The sequence below is a fragment of the Tachysurus fulvidraco genome, chromosome 23 (assembly GCF_022655615.1).
Source record: "Tachysurus fulvidraco isolate hzauxx_2018 chromosome 23, HZAU_PFXX_2.0, whole genome shotgun sequence".
Lineage (NCBI taxonomy): Eukaryota > Metazoa > Chordata > Actinopteri > Siluriformes > Bagridae > Tachysurus > Tachysurus fulvidraco.
Window position 1 is genome coordinate 5,100,167 of NC_062540.1, and position 24,169 is coordinate 5,124,335.

Here is a 24,169-nt window from a genome sequence, read left to right on the forward strand (position 1 = left end):
GATGTTGAACAATTACTGTGTTTGTAATATTAAAATAAATTTGTTTTCGATTTTAAAATAAAATCCTTTCAGAGTTTAGACTTTTAGAGCCCACTACATGTATGTTTGCAGTATACAGGTGGGTTTTTTCTTAAAGACAGGTGTTTTTTTTTTTTTTTTACTATTTATTCTCAAAGACAATAACTATTTTTTTTAATTGAAATGATTTGCCAAGAGGAATTTGACCAAATGATGTGCACACATGCATCTATCTATCTATCTATCTATCTATCTATCTATCTATCTATCTATCTATCTATCTATCTATCTATCTATCTATCTATCTATCTATCTATCTATCTATCTATCTATCTATCTATCTATCTATCTATCTATCTATCTATCTATCTATCTATCTATCTATCTATCTATCTATCTATCTATCTATCTATTTGTGGAGGTTGGAGATGTCACGCTTGCCTGTCTTCAAAACTTGAGAGCCCTGATAAACATCATGCTCACCTGAGAAGAGTAATGAAATTGAGCTCAGAAGACCTTTTTCAGCAGCGCCCCCTGGTGTATGGATGTATGTAGGGTGTGAACTCCTTTATTTATGTAAATAAACTTCTGTACCATGTTCTTCAGACACTATCATTTAATTCAGTGCATCATTTTCAATGAGATATAAAAACCCAAATCTAAGAAAAGGCTGTAAGATGCAAATGCAAATGTTCTTATTTTGTAAAAATACAAAATCTGTTTTGTTGTCTGTTGCACTGAGCTGCTGGGAAAAACATGGCATTTTGTGTGTCTGTTTTTAGCAGCGGGATGGAAAGAATAGCCCTCAATCTGACATGGTGGTTTTTAGCTTAATTGCATGGCTGCTCGAAGCCTCTGCTTAAAAATGCTTTCTAAAGTTACCTCACAACCGTCTCTATAGAGATCCAACCGGAAATAGGCCTCCCATCGACTGATACTGATTAGTGCTGCGTCACAAATCACACACTAGTCTACTAAAGAGGGTGTCACCTTATTACCTGTAAAATTGAGGCAAAAAATAATTATGTTCTTGAACTTAATTACTATTTTGGAAGCTTTTTACTTGATTTTAAATATAACATTTACATTACTTGTAATAAGTAAATCAATAAACAAAGAAATCACAGATGTATACAGGTGGAGGTGTCTCATTTGCATCTCTCATTTCATTTGCATTCAAAATTAATGGAACACAGTATATTAGCAATAAGCTTGGTAAATTATTCAACTGTGTTTTGAATTTTAGCAATTATATTAGCTAGCGACGTGAGCTTTCAAAATGAGTTTGCTATGTCACTAAAACAAATTCCTCGCATGTGAAAACATGCCTGGCAATAAAGCTGATTCTGATTCTATTAATTAGCTAGCTGGTGAAGTTTTGTAAGCTAGCTTGTTAAAGTAAATAGCTAGCTAGGTTAGTTTTATATTTGTCGTTAATGTACCTTAGCATTTATTCCAAAATGGTTATCGAACATGTTCTAGATGTATCTGAGTTTACAGAACATTGTCCTTGCTTATGATCAGTTATAAATTTTCACTCAAACTATGTTCGACCATAGATACGTTTTGACTTTCACTGCAGTATACAATATTTTCACTTATTTTCTTCTGCATTTCAAGATTCTGACACAATACACATACGTTTACTTAAAAAGTACTTTTCCAACCTCTAGTTTCAAACCCCCTTCATGGGTTTGAAACCTCATGCAAGATCAATGGTATTTTTATTATTAAACCTAAAACAGATTTCATGATGATTAACGAACAGTGTTGTTGCCTCACAGCTCCAGGGTTGTCGGATTGATCCTGAGTTCGAGTTACTGTCTGTGTGGAGTTTCACATGTCCTCCTTGTGTTGCTATGAGTTTCCTGTAGCATCTCCTGGGTCCTCTCAATAACATAAGTAGGAGGAATAGCTATGCTAAATTGCCCTAGGTGTGAATGAGTGTATGAGTCTATGGTGCACTGTGATGGATTTTGAGGGGGTGAATTATTTCAGCCTTTCTGGAATAGGTCCAGAATCCACTAAGACTAAGAATAAATAAGCAACTGTTGATGATTGAATGAACATATTGGAATGTTCTTCAGCATGTCAGAGCTTCAGTCAACGCCTGTAATGGTCATGACATTAGATGGGAGGTTAGTATCTAATATCCTTTAATAGGTCTCATCAGTGGCAATGTAGAACAATGTGGGGCAGGGTAACTATGCCATCCATCTATCTTTTGTACCACTTCCATCACAGTGTACAAGGCGGGGACAGGGTGCCAACAATTAATCAATCACACATACACATTTACACACTACAGACAATTTAGAGATGTCAGACAGCCTACAACACATGTCTCTGGCCTAGGGAAGCACTTGGAGAAAATGTAAATTTCATTCACACAAAAGGTGTAGGTGGGACTCAAACCCCCCAGAGAGATACAAGGTACATATACCACTACACCTGTATCCGGGAAAGAAAATCAGCCCAAAAGGCAATTGACTAAATATATGTTATGTATAAAGAGCTGACACAACTATCAATGATTCGCTAAATGACACTACAGTCTGGGCTAGAAAAAACTCAGAAATACCATATTTATATAGAACTAGGTGTCAAGGCACAGATTACATTCTTGGTTGATTTCCCATAGCCATGTGATCATATAAATGACCTCTAAATTGTACCATCATTCCCATTTATTGAGGAACATACAATATAAAGAGAAAACAAAAGCAGTTTTTCGAGTGAGCAGAAAGCTTTGACTCATGTACTATACAAATATTGTTAATAATGTTACATACACTGTAAATTATATAATGTAATCCAGAAACACAAAACTATCGACCTCAGGGAATATTAGAAATAAATATTTTCCCTGTTTGTCACAACTATGCTTGTTACTTTAAAAAAAGAAGAGAAAATCAAATGGACTCGTAATCCTCATCACAGGTATTATTTGGTATTTCTTGGTTTGAGATCATGAAGTTCTGAACCCAGGTTCTCATATTTTCCACATGTTCAGAATGGAAAAGGCATCAAAAAGTCAGAGTTTCTTCTGAGGAGTGGCAGGAATAACGCAATTTAGAGTGTGGTGTTGTTCATTGCAAATCCATTCTGTGTAGTGGTTTCTCCTGGAGTCTCTCAGGGACGCAAGAGCGTTCAGGCGCATGAAGCATGCCCCAGCTCAGAGCAGCTCCTCACCGCACACAGTGTGGGGAACGAGAGAGGATGTGGTGGTTCTCCTCTTTGAGTTCCTTCATCTTTAAGACGCTCCTTCTTTCCCTTGCTCCTGACTACTCGAGGCTTCCGCTTCGGCAGCAGGAGCCCCGGCAGCATCGGCTTCTGCAACACATGAGAAAATAACCAATAAGGGTGTGACGATAGGAGTAATTTCAGATATTAAAGTAATTCTATACTATCGGATAGATAATAACTACTAAAGATTCTATACACATTTGAAAAAGTGCTTCACAAATGAGATTGATTGCATAAGTCTAGCCAATCCAGAGCACTTGAATAGGCTGAGGCAGCATTACTCAGATAATCCCAAGCAGCACTCCTTAGGGGTAAAACTGCATTGCATAGATTGCCCCAATATCCTATAAACTTGCTCCATAGAACATTCCAAGGGATTTTACAATCCAGATTAGCAACAAATGCATCGTAGCATCACTGTCTCAGCTAAATTGCTCCTGAATGTATTACGTGATCCATCCTGAGTATATTCCTGCATTGTTCCCCATTGTCCCACGATAGGCCACCACAGAAATCCACCGCCACCCTGACTACAACAAAGCATTTCTTCAAAATGAAAAAACATTGAATAATAAACTTCAGCTTGTGAGCAGCTCATTGACAAATGCAAAAATAAGGTGCTTGCTATTTAATATCCGGCACCACCGGGAATAACAATAACTGCACAGTTCTCATCACCTTTTAACATTCTGTATCTGTCAATAAATATTAACTCGATAAAAGACTGTGAGAAAGGAATTCATATTTCCTCAGTGCTTCCGTTTCTTCTTGGCCATGAATGTGTTGCTTAATGAAAAATTCAATGACAGACCGAACAAAAGAAGGAGTCAAGCATATATGGGCTGTTGGACCGCACTTCATTATTCACCAGAGTGGAAACGTTCCCACACAGGGAGGAAGTGGTTAAGGGAAGTGGGAATTGTTCCGAGCGCTGATGACAGAGCTATGCTTGATTGCGGTGGCAGCGTCTATTCAACATCTCCTTCAACTCCTTTTTTGTGTTTGAGGCCCGCTGACAAGCATATCTGACACGGGAAGTGGGCTCTTAGGTGAGGGACTCAAACTGAAGGCCTCCTTCTGAGTAGGCTGTTAAGACATCGTCCATCAATAAGTATCCAGTAATTTGATTTGGAATTGAATTATTTACTTGACTCGACTCAGCTGGCACAAAATACACATCTGAGGACCTGCATTACATAAAGACAGGAAGTGTTGCTGGCAGATGATGTAAGCTTGACCCTGTCCACCTGGGCTGCTACACAAAGCACACTTTACACACACACACACACACACACACACACACACACACACACACACACACACACACACACACACACACACACACCAACCTCCTGCCTTCAGGTCCATCCCAGCCATGTCTTTTGTCAGCTCGCTGGTGCCCACCACTGTTCCCTCTCCCTTAATGTCTGGCACTGCGTTCCTGCGGCCCGTCCTATCACAATTAATGAAATCCGAGTATGATGACTCGACATCCATCATCTGCCCATGACCTGTCTTCTCATTCCACCTGCAAAACAGAGAGATATTAAAACATGAAGAGTTCGATTTACACACATACCATTCACGCAATTATCTAATTAGCCAATCATGTGACATCGGTATAATGAGATGATTATGTAGATACAGATCAAGAACTTCACTTAATGTTCGCATTAAATATCAGAATGGAGGAAAAACATGGTATCAGTGTCTAAATCTGGCATGGTGGTTGGTGCCAGGATTGAATATTTCGGAAATGTGTTATCTCCTCAGATTTTTACGTGAAATCATCTCTAGGGTTTCCACAGAATATTGTGGAAATCAATAAACAGTGAAATCACCTTGCAGATGAGAGAGACCAGAGGAGAATGGCCAGTCTGGTCTGAACCATCAGGAAAGCTAAAGTATCTCATAAAAACCACCCTTTACAATTCTACTGTATGAATGCACAACATGGCAAACCATCAGGTGTTTCTGCGAGGTTTTCTGGTGTAAATCTGCTCACTTATTAAAATGCAGGAGGTCACAAACTCATTTTTATTTTTTTTCCCCATAAACCCGACAATGATCGAAGAGGCCACTGAATTCAACAGATCGTCTTTAGGACGTGGTGGAAAGAAGGGAATCTGCAACAGTTTTATGTGATACAATCGTATTAATCTTACAAGCAGAAAAGTAAAGTAAGGATTCTAACATGCTGTGGAATCCATGACATGAAGATTTGATGCTGTACTAAAATCAAAATGGTGTCCTTCTCCTGTACCTTAATTTGAATTGACAGCACGTTTTGGAGACGTGATGAATATCCTCCAACAAAATAAGCTTCATTACAGCTCTGCTGCACTGACTGACGAGGGCGAGTGTAATGTCATGCCGACCCACCCAACGAGCATGGCCAATTACGATCATACAGACTCCCAGCTACAGATCTCCTCACGCTCTCTGAACAATAAGACGAACACTCTTCGGGCACTGGGGAGATCTTGGATGTGACATGCAATGCAATTTACTCAGCTGTGTTCTTTCTTGGATGTGATTGGACGGTTATGACACCGTGGCATGAATACAGAAAACACTGAAATGTAATAAAGACAAGCCCAAGTCTTCTACTCAGTGCCATGATTCGGGCAGTTTGAATGAACAGGTGTCCATCATGCTAACAATTATTCAAAAGATCCTCAGTTTTAGAGGACAGGACAGTCGACTTGTTGCCAGTGTGTCTTACTGGCCTTGAAGAATCAGAGCGCTTCAGAGCGCAAAAGCCATTCACAAAGGCAGCATTAGCACTACCCTCGTCTATATGTGAGCAAAACACGCCGTTATATAACACCGCCCTCAGCTTAACGAAGCAGAGTGCTTCCAGCTTTTCCATCTTGTTAAAAGACGTGTCCTGAAGACCTTCACCGCCAGGACTTGTGATTACATTTCACTGTAGCACAAACACTAATGTTTTGACTAAACTGCAATGACGTCGAGACAAGAGAAAAGCAGCGATGTGTTTTGGTAACGTGCTTCACATTACTAAACTTGACTGATTGCATTTTAAGGAGGTTTGCATTCCATTACTATAAAAAAAAATTCAACTCAGGCTTTAAATCTTTCCGGGTGACACGATTTCAAACTTAAAATAAGATCTTATTAAACACAAGTACACAGAAGTGGTAGATTCATGAAATATGTATTCGTGCGATAGAATTTAAGCATTGTGTGGGCATTTCGAGTAGTACAGTGGGACAGTGGGAACGTAAACTAGAAAAACATGGAAGAACAGCTGCGATGCTTGCGGAGTTTTTTTTTGTTTTTACACGTGCACTGTGAAGATTATAGTTTTGCCACGGAAGATGAGATTAACCTCGGATTAACCTCTGATTAAGATTATGTCATTACATCCATCTGAGATGACATTACACAAACTACACTGTCAGTTCAGGGCTAATTGGATAAAAACGCAGCTTTCCTAGCTCACGAAGTGGAGCTCATGATGGTGCAGACACTCCACGTTAATTTTTCTTCCTTTCACTGAGAAATCAGACCTACTCTCAATCATCTCGTTCGGATTTTCTCGTTCGCGCTCAAGCAAACAACGAGCAGAAAGAAGGAACTTCAGAGCTGACCTGAGCAGATGGCTAAAACTGACTGGTACCTTCAGTAGCATTGATGGCATCTTTATCAAATAAAGACCCGTGGAAAACCAAAAAGCTACAAGAAAATGAGAGAGAGAGAAAAAAATAATCACAAAAAAAAAGAAAAGAAAATAATAATTATATAAACAGTATTTTTCCTTGTGTTTGTGGTGCTAAATTCTCCACAGATAATAAAAATTGAGCCAATTTAATATGGAGAGAGAGAGAGAGAGAGAGAGAGAGAGAGAGAAAGAGAGAGTGTAACAGAGATTCATCCATCTAGCCATCAGTGCTAAATGGATTCACGAGGAGCTAAAATGACTAAGCACACTTGGACAGTTCTTCAATATTCATGACAGAAAGCATTCATTTATGAATTAGTATCATTACTTCTCCGGAGATTCTATTTCAATACTTAATCGAGTGGCTCCTGAACTCATTTGGTGGCCTAATTACAAAAGGAAGTCCAAAGCGTACATCTGAGACCATCTAGAGTCACGAAACAATTACCATGGTCTCAGTTTCACTCGGTGATTTGCAAGCCTGTAAGCCAGGTAAATGAGGGCAAAAAAAAAGTGAGGCGAGGGACAAAAATGGTATTGGTGCTATTCATGCACTTGTGTCAAGAAAGTGTCAAGCAGCCTCCAAAAAGTGTTTTTATTTTTTATTTTTATTTGTGGGGGTGAGGGGGTATATTCCCCACACACACTCTCTCTCTCTCTCTCTCTCTCACACACACACACACAAACACACACACACACACACACACACACACACACAAAAACTCTCTCTCTCTCACACACACAAAAACTCTCTCACACACACACACTCTCTCAATCTCACACACAAACACGCACACTTTCTCTCTCAAACACACACACACTCAAACACACACAAACACACTCTCTCTCTCTCTCTCTCTCTCTCTCTCTCTCTCTCTCTCTCTCTCTCTCTCTCTCTCTCTCTCTCTCTCTCTCTCTCTCTCTCTCTCTCTCTCTCTCTCTCTCTCTCTCTCTCTCTCTCACACACACACACACACACACACACACAAACACACACAAACACTCTCACAAAGTAGCCATTCATCTCCTTTGTGTCTTCTTTTCCCAGGCTGTATTAAGTGGGTCAGGGATTCTGGCAGCATTGTGCCAAGCTGAGGAGAGGAGACGAAAGGGATGTTCCAGAAAAAAACCACACACACAGAACTGTAACTCTGGGGTGGCGACACTCACTTCACCACACACTCTCTCCATCTCTCTAGTTAGCAATCACTGCAGCTAACTGAGGAACTGGTTAAACTTTCGGCAATATTGGCACCATGGAAAAGAACAGCATGAAAATAGTATTTCCCCCCATGAAGTAGGATATCCACTGCACAGTGCTCGTCAACAAACGAGTTTTCATGAATCACTGACATTTCTGCTGAAGAAGCGAATCAGCATACCAACCAAGTGTTCTGTGTTGGTGCTATGAGTAAGCTTAGGCTCTAGATGGAGGGCCCAGGAATGAAGGGCACAACCAAATCGGTCAAAAACGCCCACGATGTTTCGGTGTATGAATATGAATCATCTGTTCAACAGCAATTCGATTCCAATTATAACTCAATGGCTGGTGACATGATTCATAAGCAATTTTGCTTGGATTTGATTGTATCCAATTCGATTAAACAAACTGTCCTGTGATTCAGTAATTTCCTGGGAATGATGGGGCTGTGCATGTGAGAAAAAGACACACACACACAGAGCGAGAGAGACAAGCAACACCTCCTGCGGAGATAAAAACCCAGCTGTCTCTGAAATATGGGGGTTTCTAACTGTGTGCCTTCTGAAAACAGCTTTCCATGTGACATGGTGGGCGTTATGTGGGCTGGATACTTGACAATATTTTGTTGCATTCAGAGCTACCAGGGCTTTTTGTCATGAAGAACATGCTTTAGCTCATTGTTTTGGCCTTTAACATCTTTCCACTGAATTCTGATGGCAAAGGATAATAATGAAGAACTGGAGCAATGATCAGTTCATTTCTGTTACTCATGTACTGTAGGCCTGAGATGGATGTTGTTGGAAGCCATGCTACAAGTCATCCCATTAAAGATGGTGTCACTTTGCAAGCTTATTCCCATCTGTTTATAGTCAAATAACAGCTTTCAGTGTCTCGCATCGCAAAAGGAATGCATTTCTACATACAGCTATTCAAAATCTTATGAGCAGTGCCAGAAAGCTGATTATATCATCCTCTTTTTCTCAGTCTCTCTGTTCAGCATTACACACTTTGGACACTTTTCCTTTTTTTGTCAAATGTGTTTTGGAAGTGAAGCTGAAACAACACAGATGCAGCGGATGAAGATGCTTTATAGGATGGGATGTGTACAAGTTAGGATACTGCCATGAAAGGGAATCTCAGGCCACAACGGGGACACAAAAACTGGGCAGATCGAGAATGCTGTTTTCATGCCACGTTTTCAACCATGTTGATGGCTGTACCATGGTTTAATAATAGTACCGTCCACAATAAAATACAAAAAGAAAACCGGGAAGCACATGTAAAAGTTTTACACCATTTCTGTGGTTCAGCGAAGATTTCCAGGTCAACCAGTTTAAAAAAAAAAAAGGTTCAGGAGGTTGGATGCTGCAAATATACGGTACATACTCGTAGCTCTGCTTACGAGCGACTGAAACATGTGAAACGAACCCATCTTTGAGGATCTCATTACAATCAGGGGAAGATTTATGAATATCCCTGAAAGGGGTGGACAAATCACAAATCCATTAGCTAGTATCTAGTATCTATCTAATGCAGAACATTGTGTTTGTGACTGTCAGCAAGTCATCTGGCATTAATCGAGTTTGGATAAGCCTGGTTTCTTTACAGATATGGTTAAACGTGAATAAATAGTGCCTTTATTTCGCTCCGTTTTGTTGCTCCATGTTCCCAGTTCTGAAAAGGTCATTTGGGAATTATATTTAATATGAATTGTAGTGTATCATGTGGTGGGATTCAGAATGAGTAGCAGGTTATAATGACAGTATCTTCATGATGACAGCCAAAAAGAACACCTATTAGCATGGACATGAGTCAATAGGAACACTGGCAATGAAATTTTAAAACAGCTGAAATGAGAAATAAAAGAAGGACTGTCCAGTCTGCATGGAATTGCTTTAAATACAACACGGAAAAAACGGTAATAATAATAAAAATAATAATAATAATATATGAAGAGAGTGCAAGTTTATGAAGTACCGTGCTGAAGCCGAGGCAACTCTTCTGACCCTGGCATGCTGTAGGATTAAGCTAGACCAGTTTAGTATTTCTGGATGCAAAACATTGCGGTTCAAGTGCCTCAGTGAGAAAGTACAGCAGTAACCAATGGGGAATGTCAGTGGAAAGCTGAAATGTCATGTGCAGTGTAAACTTCCCTGACCTATTTAAAATGCCAAGCTTAGAAAAATAAATAAATAAATCTGCAAAATCCACAGTCTTAGAAGCATGTGCACAACACGTGGCTTCATCACGGAGCTTCTCACCTGGACACAACGTGCTATTTGACTTTAAAATATGTGATGCAAATGGCATCGGTGGCATGCAAATACAATAATATTTAAAAACAGGTGTCATCTGGATACACGTCAAGAAGACTGGAACTATAACGTAATTACCAGGGTCCTTCTAAGAGTCTGCGCACAAAAGAATTCTCGGGCGGCCTGTTTGTTTTGCAGAAAAAGGAAGCGTGTTGCACCGTGACCCTCTTGAAGGGACGGCCAGATCTTGCGGCAGGTTTGATGTTTTGCATCTGCTCTGCTGTCAGTTCTGATTATTCTGTATTGTGTTTGTCCTGTTTGCTGTTTGCATGTTATAGTATATTTCCTGAAATCCCAAGGCATGTACAAACAAGCTCCCTAAATATAGCTGAGGCTCTATCCAAGGATCGGGTGTCAGGAATTGAGTTGTTTAGTTTGGCTCCACGACCTGACATTCGACTCTTTTGTATAAGCTTGCCAGATTTCAGCCTGATGTCGTGTCTCTCGCTAAAGTAGTCCAATGCATCCCGCTTAATGAAAAGGAGTGAACAAAACAGAGCTGGTCACAGGTGCAAGGAAATGTCACAGGTGTTGGTTTCAGCACTGACAAGAACACCTCATTTACCAGAGGGAGATTTGCGCAGGTGATACCGGTGACCAGGGAGTTAGGCGTGCTGCCTTGAGACCGAGGATGATACAAACAACTTCAAGTAGACACAAGATGTTATCGAGGCAGTGAAATGAATCAGTCGTTTCAAACATCTGGATACAATAGCATATCTAAACAGTCTGGACATGTCCAGTGAGTGTGGGACGTATATATCCCACTCAGAGCCATCTCCATAAAAGGCCAAATGAAACGCTCCATCATCAGGCAGTTCCCTGAGGCACGGCGCGGTCCAAAATCAACAAATGAATTCTCTTTGTCATTTACAGGGTAGAAAGAATCAAGACCAGGGCCTGAAGGCTGTAATCCAAATGATGTTCTTTTTGCTGTCCATTCCTGATGAAACTGAAGATATGCATGTGGGATTGCTCGGACACCGGACTTACTCTGTGTTCGTAAAACGTGTACTTCCTCTGCGTAATGGATGTAATGGACTGAAAGAGCTTACGACGGAGATGCTTTGATTTTAACTAAGTGCCCGTTCTTCCGTTAATCGGCACGGTCAAAAGCAGCACATTAGCCTGTGAAGCAAGATCCATAGTTCACTTTTGTGTGAGTTACAGTTAAAAGCTGTACACCAAGCATGTCCACCAGATTCTTATTATTTGCATGATTTAACGCCAAAACGACATGAATAAATGTCGTATGTCCAATTTAGTATGTCAAATGTCCAATTTAGTATGTCATGTATTTATCTTATAGTGACTGCTAGCTATCATATAACATTATTGACAGATTGGAAATTTGTATATTTAATGAAAGACTGGATTAGAAGGATTGCTCCCTTCATCCCAATAGAGTCTCCAGGGACTCCGGTGTATTGAAGGGAACAAAGCTCAGAATATAGAGGTTTCAGAGCTAAGTGACTTGAACCAGAATGTCCAGAAATAAAAATATCCTTAAGGTCCTCTGGAATCCAGAATATCTCATATTTCTGCAGTGCTACACCTCTGTCCTTTGGGTCAGTTTGCACCAATTTAGCAGCTCACATCTATAAAAATCTCCTGCCAGCATAAATACGCTTCATGTTTGGTTCCCTTCCTGCATGCAGGTCAATAAAAGGTTAGAAGTGCAAGTAAACCACTGAAGTTAACCTGGAACAGGAATGAGACCGCCTTGTTAGCAGCCTGTTTTGGTGCCATTGCTGTTCTCACCCTCCTAAACAAACCACCAAAAAGGAAAATGCACCAGTGTTTTCTGTTCTCATATGACATGCACCCATATTCTATGATTGGTACATTTCAGGAGAAAACAGGATCCATTAAAACCTCCATCCTGTTGTCTGTTATTGTGGCATGAATGGAGGTTGTGGATGTCTTCTGAGCAGCAAGCTCTACGAAATGGCAGGAACAAAAGCATAAGAGCTCATTGAAGGACTGGAGTCAGCAGCCATGCTTTCATTGGACCATAAGAAACTGAATAGCTTGGGGGGGCAAATTTGTGCTGCAGTTCCACTCTGCCTTTTGGGGGATCTTTTGTATTTAGCCGTACAGATACTAGGGTTCATTTAGGTACTCCTCCTCTCCAAGTTTGTTAGGCTTTCCATAGCTGTTCCATGCTTTTCCTCATGACTGATAACTTACCACTGATCTAACTGTTATATAGCGATCCTATAATGCAAGCACTAAACATTTTGCAACGTTACACACAAACCCCCCACTGAACAGAAAATCCTGGCTCTCCACAGACTCCAGACTTCAGGTCTATTTTTAGCGAGAGTAGTTCCAGGCCCACATTACTGAGTGAGAAGGCTCAATTTATCAGAAGCTGCCCGAAGTCACATACCCTGTCTCAGTAGGAACCAAGAAGCCATTTTGATCTGCCTCTGCAGTCACTCCGTGCTCTGCCGACAACTCCAGAAATGCACGAGAAGAAAAATGCCGGGTTAACGGGGTGATGGGAGCTAAAATAGACCTGGCACTTCCCATTAGACTAGCACGACAATCTCTTTTTTACACCAGGCATTTAAATAAACACATTTTCACATTCTGTAAAAAGGCCAATAAATATGTCCACTAGGAAAAAGTTTAGAAGATGACTGTGTGAGCAAGCTTGAGATTCCCACATGGTGGTTCATAAACAAAGATTAGATACGGGATATAGGAGAGCTGCATTTAATCAAGCTAAAAGGACCTGTTTGTTTTGACGGACAGAATATAAATGCACCGGCTCCAGCCTCCAGCTCCTTCGCTATTTAGGAAACTAGCAATCACTTTCACCATCCAACAGCTGGCCTTGTAAGAACTCGAGACTGCTTATGCTTCTCTGGACAAACTGGCATTGTTGGAGTTCCTTTTTAGATGTAAATGAGGTATGCTTGTTTCACGCTTGTGACCCATCCATATCCTTCCTCTTTTCTGACCGACCACTCCAGATGGCCAAGTGCAACTCTCAAGCCTGGCATCGTTAAAGCCACACTTGATGTTCAAGTAGTACACACCTCTGCCTTTATAAATGCCAGTCTTTTAGTGTTTCCAAGGCATTTTTAGTGGCATTTAAAAATATAATAATAATAATAATAATAATAATAATAATAATAATTAGAGCTTGAAGAAATTTTAGAACCACAATCAAAAACAACTCACCAAAAGGATTACGAACTGTAGAACAGATAGAAACAATGATGACTAATATGCTAACAGACAGTAACTGTAAGGATTTCTTTAAATCTCTCTGTGAATAGCTTTTGGGTACAATAATTATGGATGATGAGGCATGACGGAAGACAAGGACAGCAAACTGCCGTGCTTGTGGTCACGCTTTGATCACGATGGGATTACTGAGATTTTGCCTCCTCACATGACTCACCTTCAGTCATTGTCCTTCAGACTGGTCTAAAGTGGTTCAAAGTGTCCACTTTGTACAAACAATCCATTCAAAGATCCTGTAGAGAAATGTCTTTCATATTATTTACAGTTAATGAAGTCTCACGCTTTTTAGACTGAATCAGCTGCCAGAACTGGTGCTTCATTTCCATTTCAGTGGTCTGAGAAACACTGGACTTTGTACTGAGTTCTGCTAATGATGGAAATGGAATTGTGAGAATTATTTGCAGCATGGAAACGGATGCTTTTCCTGATGAACTTTGGCGATCGGTGCAAAGCCGATTAGTCGTTGGTCTTGCGAAAATATTGTGAGAGATCCTCGGCACCAGGAGTTCATGTGATGTTGCAGCAAATGCTAGAGAAATAATCTTTTTACACATACTCGGAAGTGAGTGATTATATCAGCTCCTGCCCAGTGTATCGTTGCTGATGATCAGCTACTAGCCTATCAGTCCAGGACTATGAAAGTTTCGAACAATGAAACAAACTTTACTTACAAAACACAAACTAACAAAAATAAATAAATAAATAAAACCTGTCTTTTCTCCAGTGCATCCCTACTCCGTCCTAAGTTAGCTTAATAAATTGTCCAAGATGCCCTCAATGCTTTATACAAAAAAGATAATGCAGGTGTCTTTATTAGTATTAAGGAGTACCAAAAAAAACTAAATATTGAATTGAAATATTAAAGCATTTTAAGAGAACAGTCTTTATACCAAAGACTTAACATGACTGTGGCATTTACTTCCCTTTAGGCGCAGCGTCAATATAGGAAAAAACAACAAGCCTCTAAATTATTGGGGCACTTTTACTAAAATGACGAATACATTAGCCTTTTAGCTCATAAGGCCATTGGCGCAGCGGGACAGAGGTGCTACGTCACGCGACATGATTTAAAAAGCAGGAGATCAAGGCCTGTGACGGCCGGCCTTTCACTAATGCACAAGCTCATAGTTCACACAGGAAAGAGGAGCCTGTTAGACCTTTAACTATCAGATCAAATATTAAATAATAATGAGGAGTCTACAGAGAGCATGAGCCTGGTTGAAACACTTAGCATGCTTCACCTGATCCCAGGCCTGCAACTCCACAAATTTATTTATGTTTAATCCGTTCTAGCAAAAATCTGTACAGGATCATGAAGCGCAACACAGTGTTGAGATGTTAGAACAACAGAAAGGAGTGGTCCTAAATCCATCCAGTGCATTTGCAAAATACGACAGAATGTCTAGCAAACTCATTCAAAAGGCCATCAGGAATACATTAGGTGGTCACTTTTCTCTCCAAGCTGTTGCATTAGATAAAAAAAAAAAACGCTGTTGGAGTTCCGCCATAAAACAAAGCGTTTCCATCAAAGATGCTTATAATAAACAGACAAAACCACAAAAGGGTTTTTCAGACTGCTGGTCAAGTTGAGGTCATTTTTATATTTACAAATCACTGATGCAGTGATTTAGTGCTAAAAGCTAATGAGCTGCACCCGGTTTGAGAAAGGAGTCGGCACGATCAGCTACTGAGTGATGAGAAGTGGAAAGAGAAGGCGGAGGTCTTGGGAGATCGCCGTATGACTCAGTGAATACGTCGTGAGCAGACGAGTGCACAAGGGAACGGTTTAGTAACCAACACCAAAGTTTCTGATTCACTCGACATAATCCGCCCTCTTGCGTTGCTGAGACAGTGAAATACTGGACCAAGCGGACTACTCGCTACACAAAACACAATGAATCAAACCTTAACTGTTCTCATAAAGTGTGTTACTTGGCTGATGTAATAACTTCCTTATAATAAGTGGAACTTGGCTGACTTATTTTGTTCCTTATTATTTTCAAAGATTCTCAAAACAATTGTTTGGTGGGGGGTGGGGTGGGGTGCATCGAATACATTTTGCAATGCATCACTGAGACAAGTTTAGAATGGAACAATTTTCCTATGAATGCGTTACTGAGTTATTACGTATTCCATACTAAGCAACATAAATAGCTGGGTTTACACTGCATGTATTTTGGGGCCAAAAATTTATTAATTAAATAAATAAAATGCACTGTAAAAGAATTCTTTGTTTAGGAGTTGAAGTCAGTGGCTGTGCTATCTGGGCTGAAGTGGTATCGTATTCTTTCTCCTCGGACAACCACAGCAACAATATCCAATCAGGAGCGTCTGTAAGAACTCATGTATGAGGAAGAGGGAAGAGCGTGCATTCCTGTGAAGCTACATGAGTCTGGTTAGGTGTCTGGTCATGTCTCTGTGGAAGTATGTGCTAACCTTCACCCTCCCTGCTTGGTCATTTATAATAGACAAGAGCTTCCTGGTGGGTGGAAATTGGTCAGAAGCATATTATGGGGGATAAAGAAAAGAAAATCTTTCATATAATTCTCGATACAAGCACTGCGACATCACTGCGACACCCGAGATCCACCAATAGACGGATGACACAATGACTGGATAGTTAGAAATATAGTAGTATAAAATAAAAATTCTATACCTAAGAAATTCTTTCTAAAAGTTGAGATCGTGTTCATTAGCGGATTTTCAGACACTTCTGAAATTACGCAACATAAAAACATGCTTAACATACAGTTTATCAGAGTAATAAACAAATTCAGAGGCTGTCTCTTTGTGTTTGTATAACGCAGTTCTGTTGAGACAGCTACCAATATTTAAAAAGCCCTGGACTTCATCGTTGCCACAAAGAAAAGTACAGGGTTGGTACGACAGGACTTAACACAGATCGTGCCTGGAGCTTTAACAGGAAACAGGTGGCCCATCTGTCTGCACCGTTTGTGTGGCTGTCGTGAAACTGCTGCATGCGAGACAGGGCTATAGAGGAAAAAACAACAACAATTGGAGCACATCTAAAGAGCAGGTAGTAAGTAATCCTTGGTTCGCTTATGGATAATCAATAAGATCAGAAACCCCCAGAAGTCACTTCTAGTCAAGGGTTAAGACAAGTTTAATCGTTTGCACGGTATGTTACTGAGACGAACATATTAAGAGGTTTGCATCGAGATACATTGTCACAGAGTCATTAGTTAGCCAAAGCTCCAATGTGCTTGCCATGTTACTCTTGGCCAATTAACTACACTAATAAGCAGCGACTAGTGTGACTTGCTGGTGTGAATTAATACCCACCATGGAAAACGAGTGAGTATTGAATCCCTGGGAGGTGTGACTTTATGTAGCCATCATCTTTATCCTCTCCTAGTATCATATCTGGTAATAATGCACTGTGTATGTAGTCTCACTGCATATAAAAACATAAGTTGAGTCATCATCCTTGTCGTGAAACTGTTTCCACATTTGTGATCATCTGGTATCAGTTCGAGCCAATTAACAGAACTAAATAAAGTCCAGAGTGCGTCCTCGGTTTGCAGCAAGTGACTCGGTTCATACGTTCGAATACAGTGTGCAAAAATAAAGCAATTGAAAATAAGTTTTTGTGGAATCAATGGATAAAAGAGCGGCATGGGGTGGCAGATCTCAGCTCGAGGGTCTCTGATTTTAGATGTTTGTGTGGGTTTCCTCTGGGTTATCTGGTTTTCTTCACACATCCCAAAAACATGCATCTTAATTACCGCTAAGTGTGAACTAATGTGTAAATTTGTGCCTTGTGATGGACTGCTGTCACACCCAAAGGATCCACAGAGTCCCTGAACAGGATAACATCATTATTAAAAATTCAAATAAAATGGTTGATGGTGACGTTAAAGATAAGTAATAGCCTGAGCTGCTGGTCTGTATAAAAGATCTGCTAAATCTTAAAGATAAAGATGACGGCTGCAACGATGCCTGTGTGTGACTAAACTACTAAAACTAGACTATAATCTACCTTGTACCTTCCACTAACTGATAGTATCCTTTTCCAAAGCGTCAGATGGAGGACGGTGATCAGTGAGGTGTAAAGAAAAAAAAAAAAGAGAGAGAGATTTAACAAATATCTGGTGAAAACATTTCAGACAACACAGGCACAACATATACATGATTATCCATTAACGTTTGTGTACAATCTGTGCAGTCTCAATAATACCAGAACCCAATGATGCTGATTAAAAAGAAAATAACTGTAGGACCGATGATGCTGGACAGCTGTGCTTTCGTCAAGAGCACCTGCCATGAAATGGTCCACTCCTTCTTTCCACTTTCTTGCGTACGGTATCCTAACCAATCAGCAACACCGGCTCACATTTCACTACTTACCAGACTCATTGTACGTCCTGATCACATAATAGTCCGGATGACATGAGATCTGAGCCGATCCGTTGTTGTCAGAAAAGCCGCATAAGGAAGCAAACGCAGTCTTCGTGTAAAGCTCCTTATGGATGAGCTCTCTCTCTCTCTCTCTCTCTCTCTTTCTTTTGCTGTCTGAGCACTGAGCGTATCCCACACAGCTGCAGTTACAGAGCTCTTCTTCTCCTCTCCCACTGAACAGGGAGGACGTGGGCGTTAAGTGACTTGTGTGGAGTGCATAAACCGCATACATGCAGTTGTTCTGGAATTCTTGTACTACTTACCGTATGCTCAGTGAACGACTCTGGACGACTCACTGTAACGACTGTTACAGCTCGTAAGATTAAGGCGAGGACGACTGGCATTTAGTCTTGGAAAAGGAAATCTCTGACAGTCATGATACGTACTGTACATTTACAATTCGCTCTTTGTCCAAATACTAATAGAAATCCTGAAGATTTGGGATATATAAAGAGATTTAATCGATAGACGATTTCTCCAGGGCAACTTTTCCTGAAATGGTAAAATTGTCCGGCTAAAAGCATCACATAAGCGAGTAAACCTAAGTGAATTATTATGCAATAACCACAAGTGGCAAGCGGATATCTTAGCACATACAGCTTAGACTTTAATAAAAGGACACTAGAGCTCATGCTTCATTTCATGATAGAAGGCTAGATCAGAATTTCCAAAGAATTTCTCAACTGTTTTACGTTTTCAGACCTAGTTCAGAGAAAGGAAGGAAGAAAGAAAGAAAGAAAGAAAGAAAGAAAGAAAGAAAGAAAGAAAGAAAGAAAGAAAGAAAGAAAGAAAGAAAGAACATAGGTCTTGAGTTGGAGTCTGAAGACAGTTTAGTTTCACAGTGTGAGACTAGGAACTGACTACATTCGCAGGAAGAGGCCACTTGACTATGTTTTTTACACCACATAGGTGTGATATCACAAATTGGTCAGAAGTAATATTGTTTTTAACAAGACAGTTTCAGTTTCCGGTAGCTGCACGCATCAGATTCAAAACACTGATGCTTGCCTACAAAGCCAAAAACAGACCAGCTCCCTCTTACCTCAAAGCCCTCATCACTCCTCGAACTGCACTTCGCACCCTCAGATCTACCGGCACTGCTCGGCTGGTTCCACCATCTCTCAGGGTAAGAGGCAAGTATACTACAAGACTCTTTTCCTGTTCTGGCACCAAGGTGGTGGAACGAACTTCCCCTAGGGGTCCGGACAGTTGAGTCACTGGCTATTTTCAAACAACGGTTGAAGACCTACTTATTCATCAAAAACTTGAACTAGCACTTCCTTCCCTGTTTGTTGTATATATAAGTAGTGTTTTGGTATCTTAAGTATGTAACCTAGTAAACCAAAGTTAATGTATCCAATGATAGAGACTTGGTGTCTTCCAAATGCTGTAAATGGAAGGTGTACATAACATGGGCCTTAGTGACACCAAAAACACTGAGCGGAGTTCAATACAAAGTTAGAAACTATTAATGAGAGTGAGGGACACTGTCTGAGGTGCACTACAATAATCGACGCATGGTAAGTATCGATGTTACAGTTACGGCAGAGAATCTGTGGCAGAGCTTCTGAGACGGAGACCAAAAACAGTTTGATAAATTGCTTTTGTTCTGGAGCGTCGACTAAGAAAGGGAATTAAGGATCTCTGAGCAGGAAATCGTGTAGCTTTCTAGGAATCTAACTGATAACCCTGGATACTTTCATTTTAGACGCTGCTGTAATTTGCCAAGCACGGACCAATCAGAACCAGACAACATGCCTCATGGTGGTGCAACACACATCAATGCATTCACATCAAAGCCGTCGGATTATTCATCTGCTAGCGCTGCACGAACCTTGTGGGATAAAAAAGAGCAAGAAAAATAAACAGATGCTAGCTGGAATCAAAGATATGTGATATGAGGACGGAAATCCATGGCTACATATACGCAGTAATATCCATTAACTAGATATATAGCTCCCTATAAGTTACTGGAGTATGTTAGCCAGGTAGGTTTGTAGGTTTCCAGGTAATAAAACCACGGTATATTGTCACTTTTGCTTGCTAGCTAATAAATTCATCAATTCACATACTTTTGAATGCAATATATTTAATTATGTTTCTCCACAAGGGGGAGCTTTTTCACGTGCATCATTGTTGTACAGCTGAAATAAACCTACAGGTGCAAATAAATAAAAACATACTTCCATTGTCAAACTGCATGTATACAATGCAAAGGTCCCTAAAAGCTAGAGTTTTCCCTACAACACGATAGATTTTTACAAGAACAGACTTCATAACCTGCACATTTCAGCCAGCAAATGCAAACGAAAGAAAAACGCATAGTCAAACTGACGCCACACATCAATGACACTGTGGGCTTGTGTGCATATTTATTTCCTGATTGCTGAAATAGTTGCTCTGAGACAGAAACCGTGCCTTTGAATGTCCTGAGCTATAACCAGCAATCGTCAACACAATCAGGAAAAATATCTGCAAGATGACACAGTGCTAGCCTTATGAAGAGGGATTATGCCTGAAGTACTGCTATATATATTAAGGAAGCAATTGCAGAGAAAGCTGCTGTTCGACAAAAGCTTTTGATGTAAACTTTGCCCTCTTCAAATGTCTAAGAATGTGAAGGAGGCACCAAAAAGCATCTAGAAAGAAAATGCTAGACAAGAGAGAAAAACATTGAAGTGGACTCTAAGTGCTGGAGAGACCTGGACATCATTTATGAAGAGCTTGAAGATTGATGCCAAGTTTGCATTGTGGCTTTAAATGCAACACATTAGATCGGATGTAGGTCAATACAAACTAGCTCTGCCAGTTATTGCAAAGTTTTTCTGGATCACGAATTTCACCTGCATGTGTTCTGGTGCTTTCTGGATAGAGCTGCTTTAAGGAAGGAGGGGAATCGCTGCAGTCACACTGAAGGCTGTCATTGATAGCAAACACTCTAATCAAGCCTGACTTGTTCATGTGCATGGTAGTAATCAATGTTCAAAATCACTTTCTGAAAAATGGTCTAATAAAAGAAACACTCTGGATATGGAAGATTAGATTCAGGCTCGAGTTAATGATTGCAATATTCTTTAAATCTATCCTTTTGATTTTTATGTGAACAGTCAGGTTTGGCTGAACTGAGTCTGTTTAAAGTATTAAAAAATATATCAAATCTGTACATCAATGTTATTTAAACCATTTCTGACACAAATACATCTGGAAAACTTACAAGACCAAAAAACACACAAAACCAAATATATACAATACACATCCCAACCCCACATGCCAAGGCGATGTTTTTTTTTCTCCAATGGATTCCTATTTTTGGCTAAGTGTTTTTTTCTGTTTCTGTTGGTCTTTCTGTTCCTGATACTGCCTTATGTTTCAGCATATTTTTTTTTAAATGCTTTTCTGCTCACTGTGGTGGTAACAGAGTGGTTATTTGAGATTAACATCTTAACCCCAGGTGGCACCAGCAACCACCTTATTGGTCAAAATCATTCAGATTATATTTATCCACATTCCGGGTCTTGATGTGAACATTACCTAAACCTCTTGATGTGTTTCTGCTTTCTGTTATACATTGTGCTGCTACCACATGTCTGGATAATTACATTGAAATTAATTTTCTTAATAAAGTGCCTAGTGAGTATTTGTTTGGTACAAATCAGACAAATAGGATGAACTTCTCTTCACAATAACTAATGGTCAAATCCATATTCTACATGGTTGTTTTTTTTCTTGTTTTCGTTTGGCATCTTTAGCACCTGATGTCAGACATTTCTGTGTTACTGCTGTGCACATGCTCCACTGTTCATAGCCCTGTAGCCTGTCCGAATGCTCTAATTTCCCTGTTGTTTCCTACATGGGTAAAATCCATTATGTACAACCCTTCTCCCCTCCTCACCAGCAAATCCTCTGTGGCCCCAAAGGAGATCCGCCCACAGTTTGAATACCACCGTTGTACATTTTGCAAATATAAAATAGTTGTATTAATCTTCTGACAGAAGAAAAATAGTTATCCGGTTTATTTACACACACACACACACACACACACACACACACACACACACACACACACACACATATATATAAGTTAATTACTGCTCCTATTGCTTATATTTGTATAACTATATGTTTTACTATATAGGTACAGTATTATTTCTTATGTACAAGATTGTTATTATGGGGATCATGTGTTAGAGTTAGCAAAAGAAGAAGCAGTAAAACAATTTTTTTTTTTAAAATCAGTGTTACCAACTTGCTGACTCGATCTGGTGACTTTTTAGATATTTTTAGTGAATATTATGTTGGGGGGGGAAAAAAAGTGACTGTACGCTACTCAATACAACTCTCCACCATTGTTTCTAACAACCAATCAGCAACGACTATCGTTCCCAACAACCAATCACGACCACTGCTTTATTCCCTTCTGTGTCTTCAGAAAATCGCCCTTATTGATGTAAAGCTCATTGATATGTAAATTATCCTGGCGATTCAACTGACATACAAATTAACTATGACGTCATGTGGTGATTTCTACAGCCTACTTTTGACTATGGGACATTTTTTGGTTCATCCCAAATGTGGAGAAAAATTAAATGAATATGCATTTAATTGTCTGTTTGCGATCACGTGGCATTTGTAGCTATTAAATACCAAAATATTACATGTTTTAAATGTCAATATTTTTTTTAATAAATAAAGTTTTTCCCCAAACAAAACATTACAAATGTTAAAAAAAGGACAACTTTCAAAAGTTATAAAGTTACAATAAACAGGCCTTAAAAAGTATAGTAAAAACATATTAAAAATAATCTCAAAACTGCATTATCTTTAATATAGCTTTTAATATTATAATATGATACAATATAATATATCTCAATGCATGACATTATCACTATGCAGCAAAGGATTTCAGTCAGAATTGCCCCTTTGTTAAATGTCCCAAATCCTCACCCACTTCTCTGTATAAATGCACTACCTAAGGTATAAAATAATAGCCATTGGTCCCTATTTAGTGCCCTATTTATCCAATAAAATGCCATTTGGGACACAACCGCACGCCGCCTGACAAAGCATCAAACGAAGCAGCTTCGCCTCACAGACCTCATTAAAAATCGCTTGCTTCGTCTGTTCTTTAAAAAAAACGTCCAGCTAAACATTTTTAAGGAATTATATCCGTTCAGATTTCGCTAATAAATGATCCTTTGTGTGTTTCGTGTGGGCTTAAAGCGTAGACAAGACGCAACACGAACCAACCTTCATGTACTCCACTTGTTAGCACGCAGCTGGACCTTCTCTTCTCTCAAGCTATATTTCGGCTTTCTTTTCGGTCATTTTGAATTAATTTGGCGTTTTCGATGAGCAAAGTCCGTCACGAAGAGACAGCAGCGTCGTCAAGCCCGACGTTTCTTTGACAACCCCATTGAAATCCAGTGGGCGAGGTTTATATCTCAAACAGCTGTTTGCAAAATGGAGCTTTAGCCTACAACCAATGGCGCTCCACCACAGCTCTCTAGCTCCAATGACAAGGCTTTTTGGTCTCGTTTCCGTCTGTTCACGCCGTTAAAACGTACCAAACGTATTATATAGCAAGTAAATAAATAACACAAAACAATGTCCAGGTCACTAGACTACAATTATATACTTATAACTTGCATTATAGGTTTTCCATTTCCATTCCTGTTCCAGGCCCTTTTCCTGTTCAGATCTAACCCCAGTATCTAACACACAAGCTCATGATAAGCAAGCTGATTAAAGCAGATCAACAGATCTCTGTGGATCAGTAACTGGATTAAAAAAAAAAAAAAATTATAGTTCAAAATGATATCATAGGGGTTTAGTTTTTCATAAGAGCAGCTTTGAAAGTATTTCTGACTACAAGGTGAATCACAGGTTAATATTAATGTGCATATTCTAACCCTAATATTGTTTTTGAATTGTCAGTTCATGATGGATGTTTATGCTGGACTATATTAATGGAATGTTAAACAAAAAGGCATTTTTCTGTAAAGAGATGATCGTTAAAAATGTAGTCTC

General features: G+C 39.7%; 1 protein-coding gene across 3 annotated transcripts; it reads right to left on the reverse strand.

Annotated features, from left to right (window-relative positions):
* Positions 1-2,690: 2,690 nt before the first annotated feature.
* Positions 2,691-23,627, reverse strand: pkig (protein kinase (cAMP-dependent, catalytic) inhibitor gamma). 3 transcript variants are annotated; one of them, XM_027144609.2, is made up of 3 exons: positions 23,390-23,627; positions 4,614-4,792; positions 2,691-3,351 (listed from the first exon to the last, which is right to left on the reverse strand). In XM_027144609.2, the coding sequence occupies exons 2-3, from the start codon at positions 4,762-4,764 to the stop codon at positions 3,272-3,274; spliced, it is 231 nt and encodes a 76-aa protein (XP_027000410.1). In that variant the 5' UTR covers positions 4,765-4,792; positions 23,390-23,627; the 3' UTR covers positions 2,691-3,271. The 3 variants fall into 3 exon arrangements, with proteins under 3 accessions (XP_027000410.1, XP_047662914.1, XP_027000411.1); XM_047806958.1 differs by lacking the exon at positions 23,390-23,627 and adding an exon at positions 19,185-19,207; XM_027144610.2 differs by lacking the exon at positions 23,390-23,627 and adding an exon at positions 18,092-18,248.
* Positions 23,628-24,169: the final 542 nt, after the last annotated feature.

What these genes read in the sequence shown, in the direction of transcription:
- pkig (XM_047806958.1), bottom strand. An exon ending in GATGGACCTGAAGGCAGGAG is followed by an intron (nt 3,352 to 4,613) that starts GTTGGTGTGTGT and finishes CATGTGTTGCAG; the next exon opens with AAGCCGATGCTGCCGGGGCT.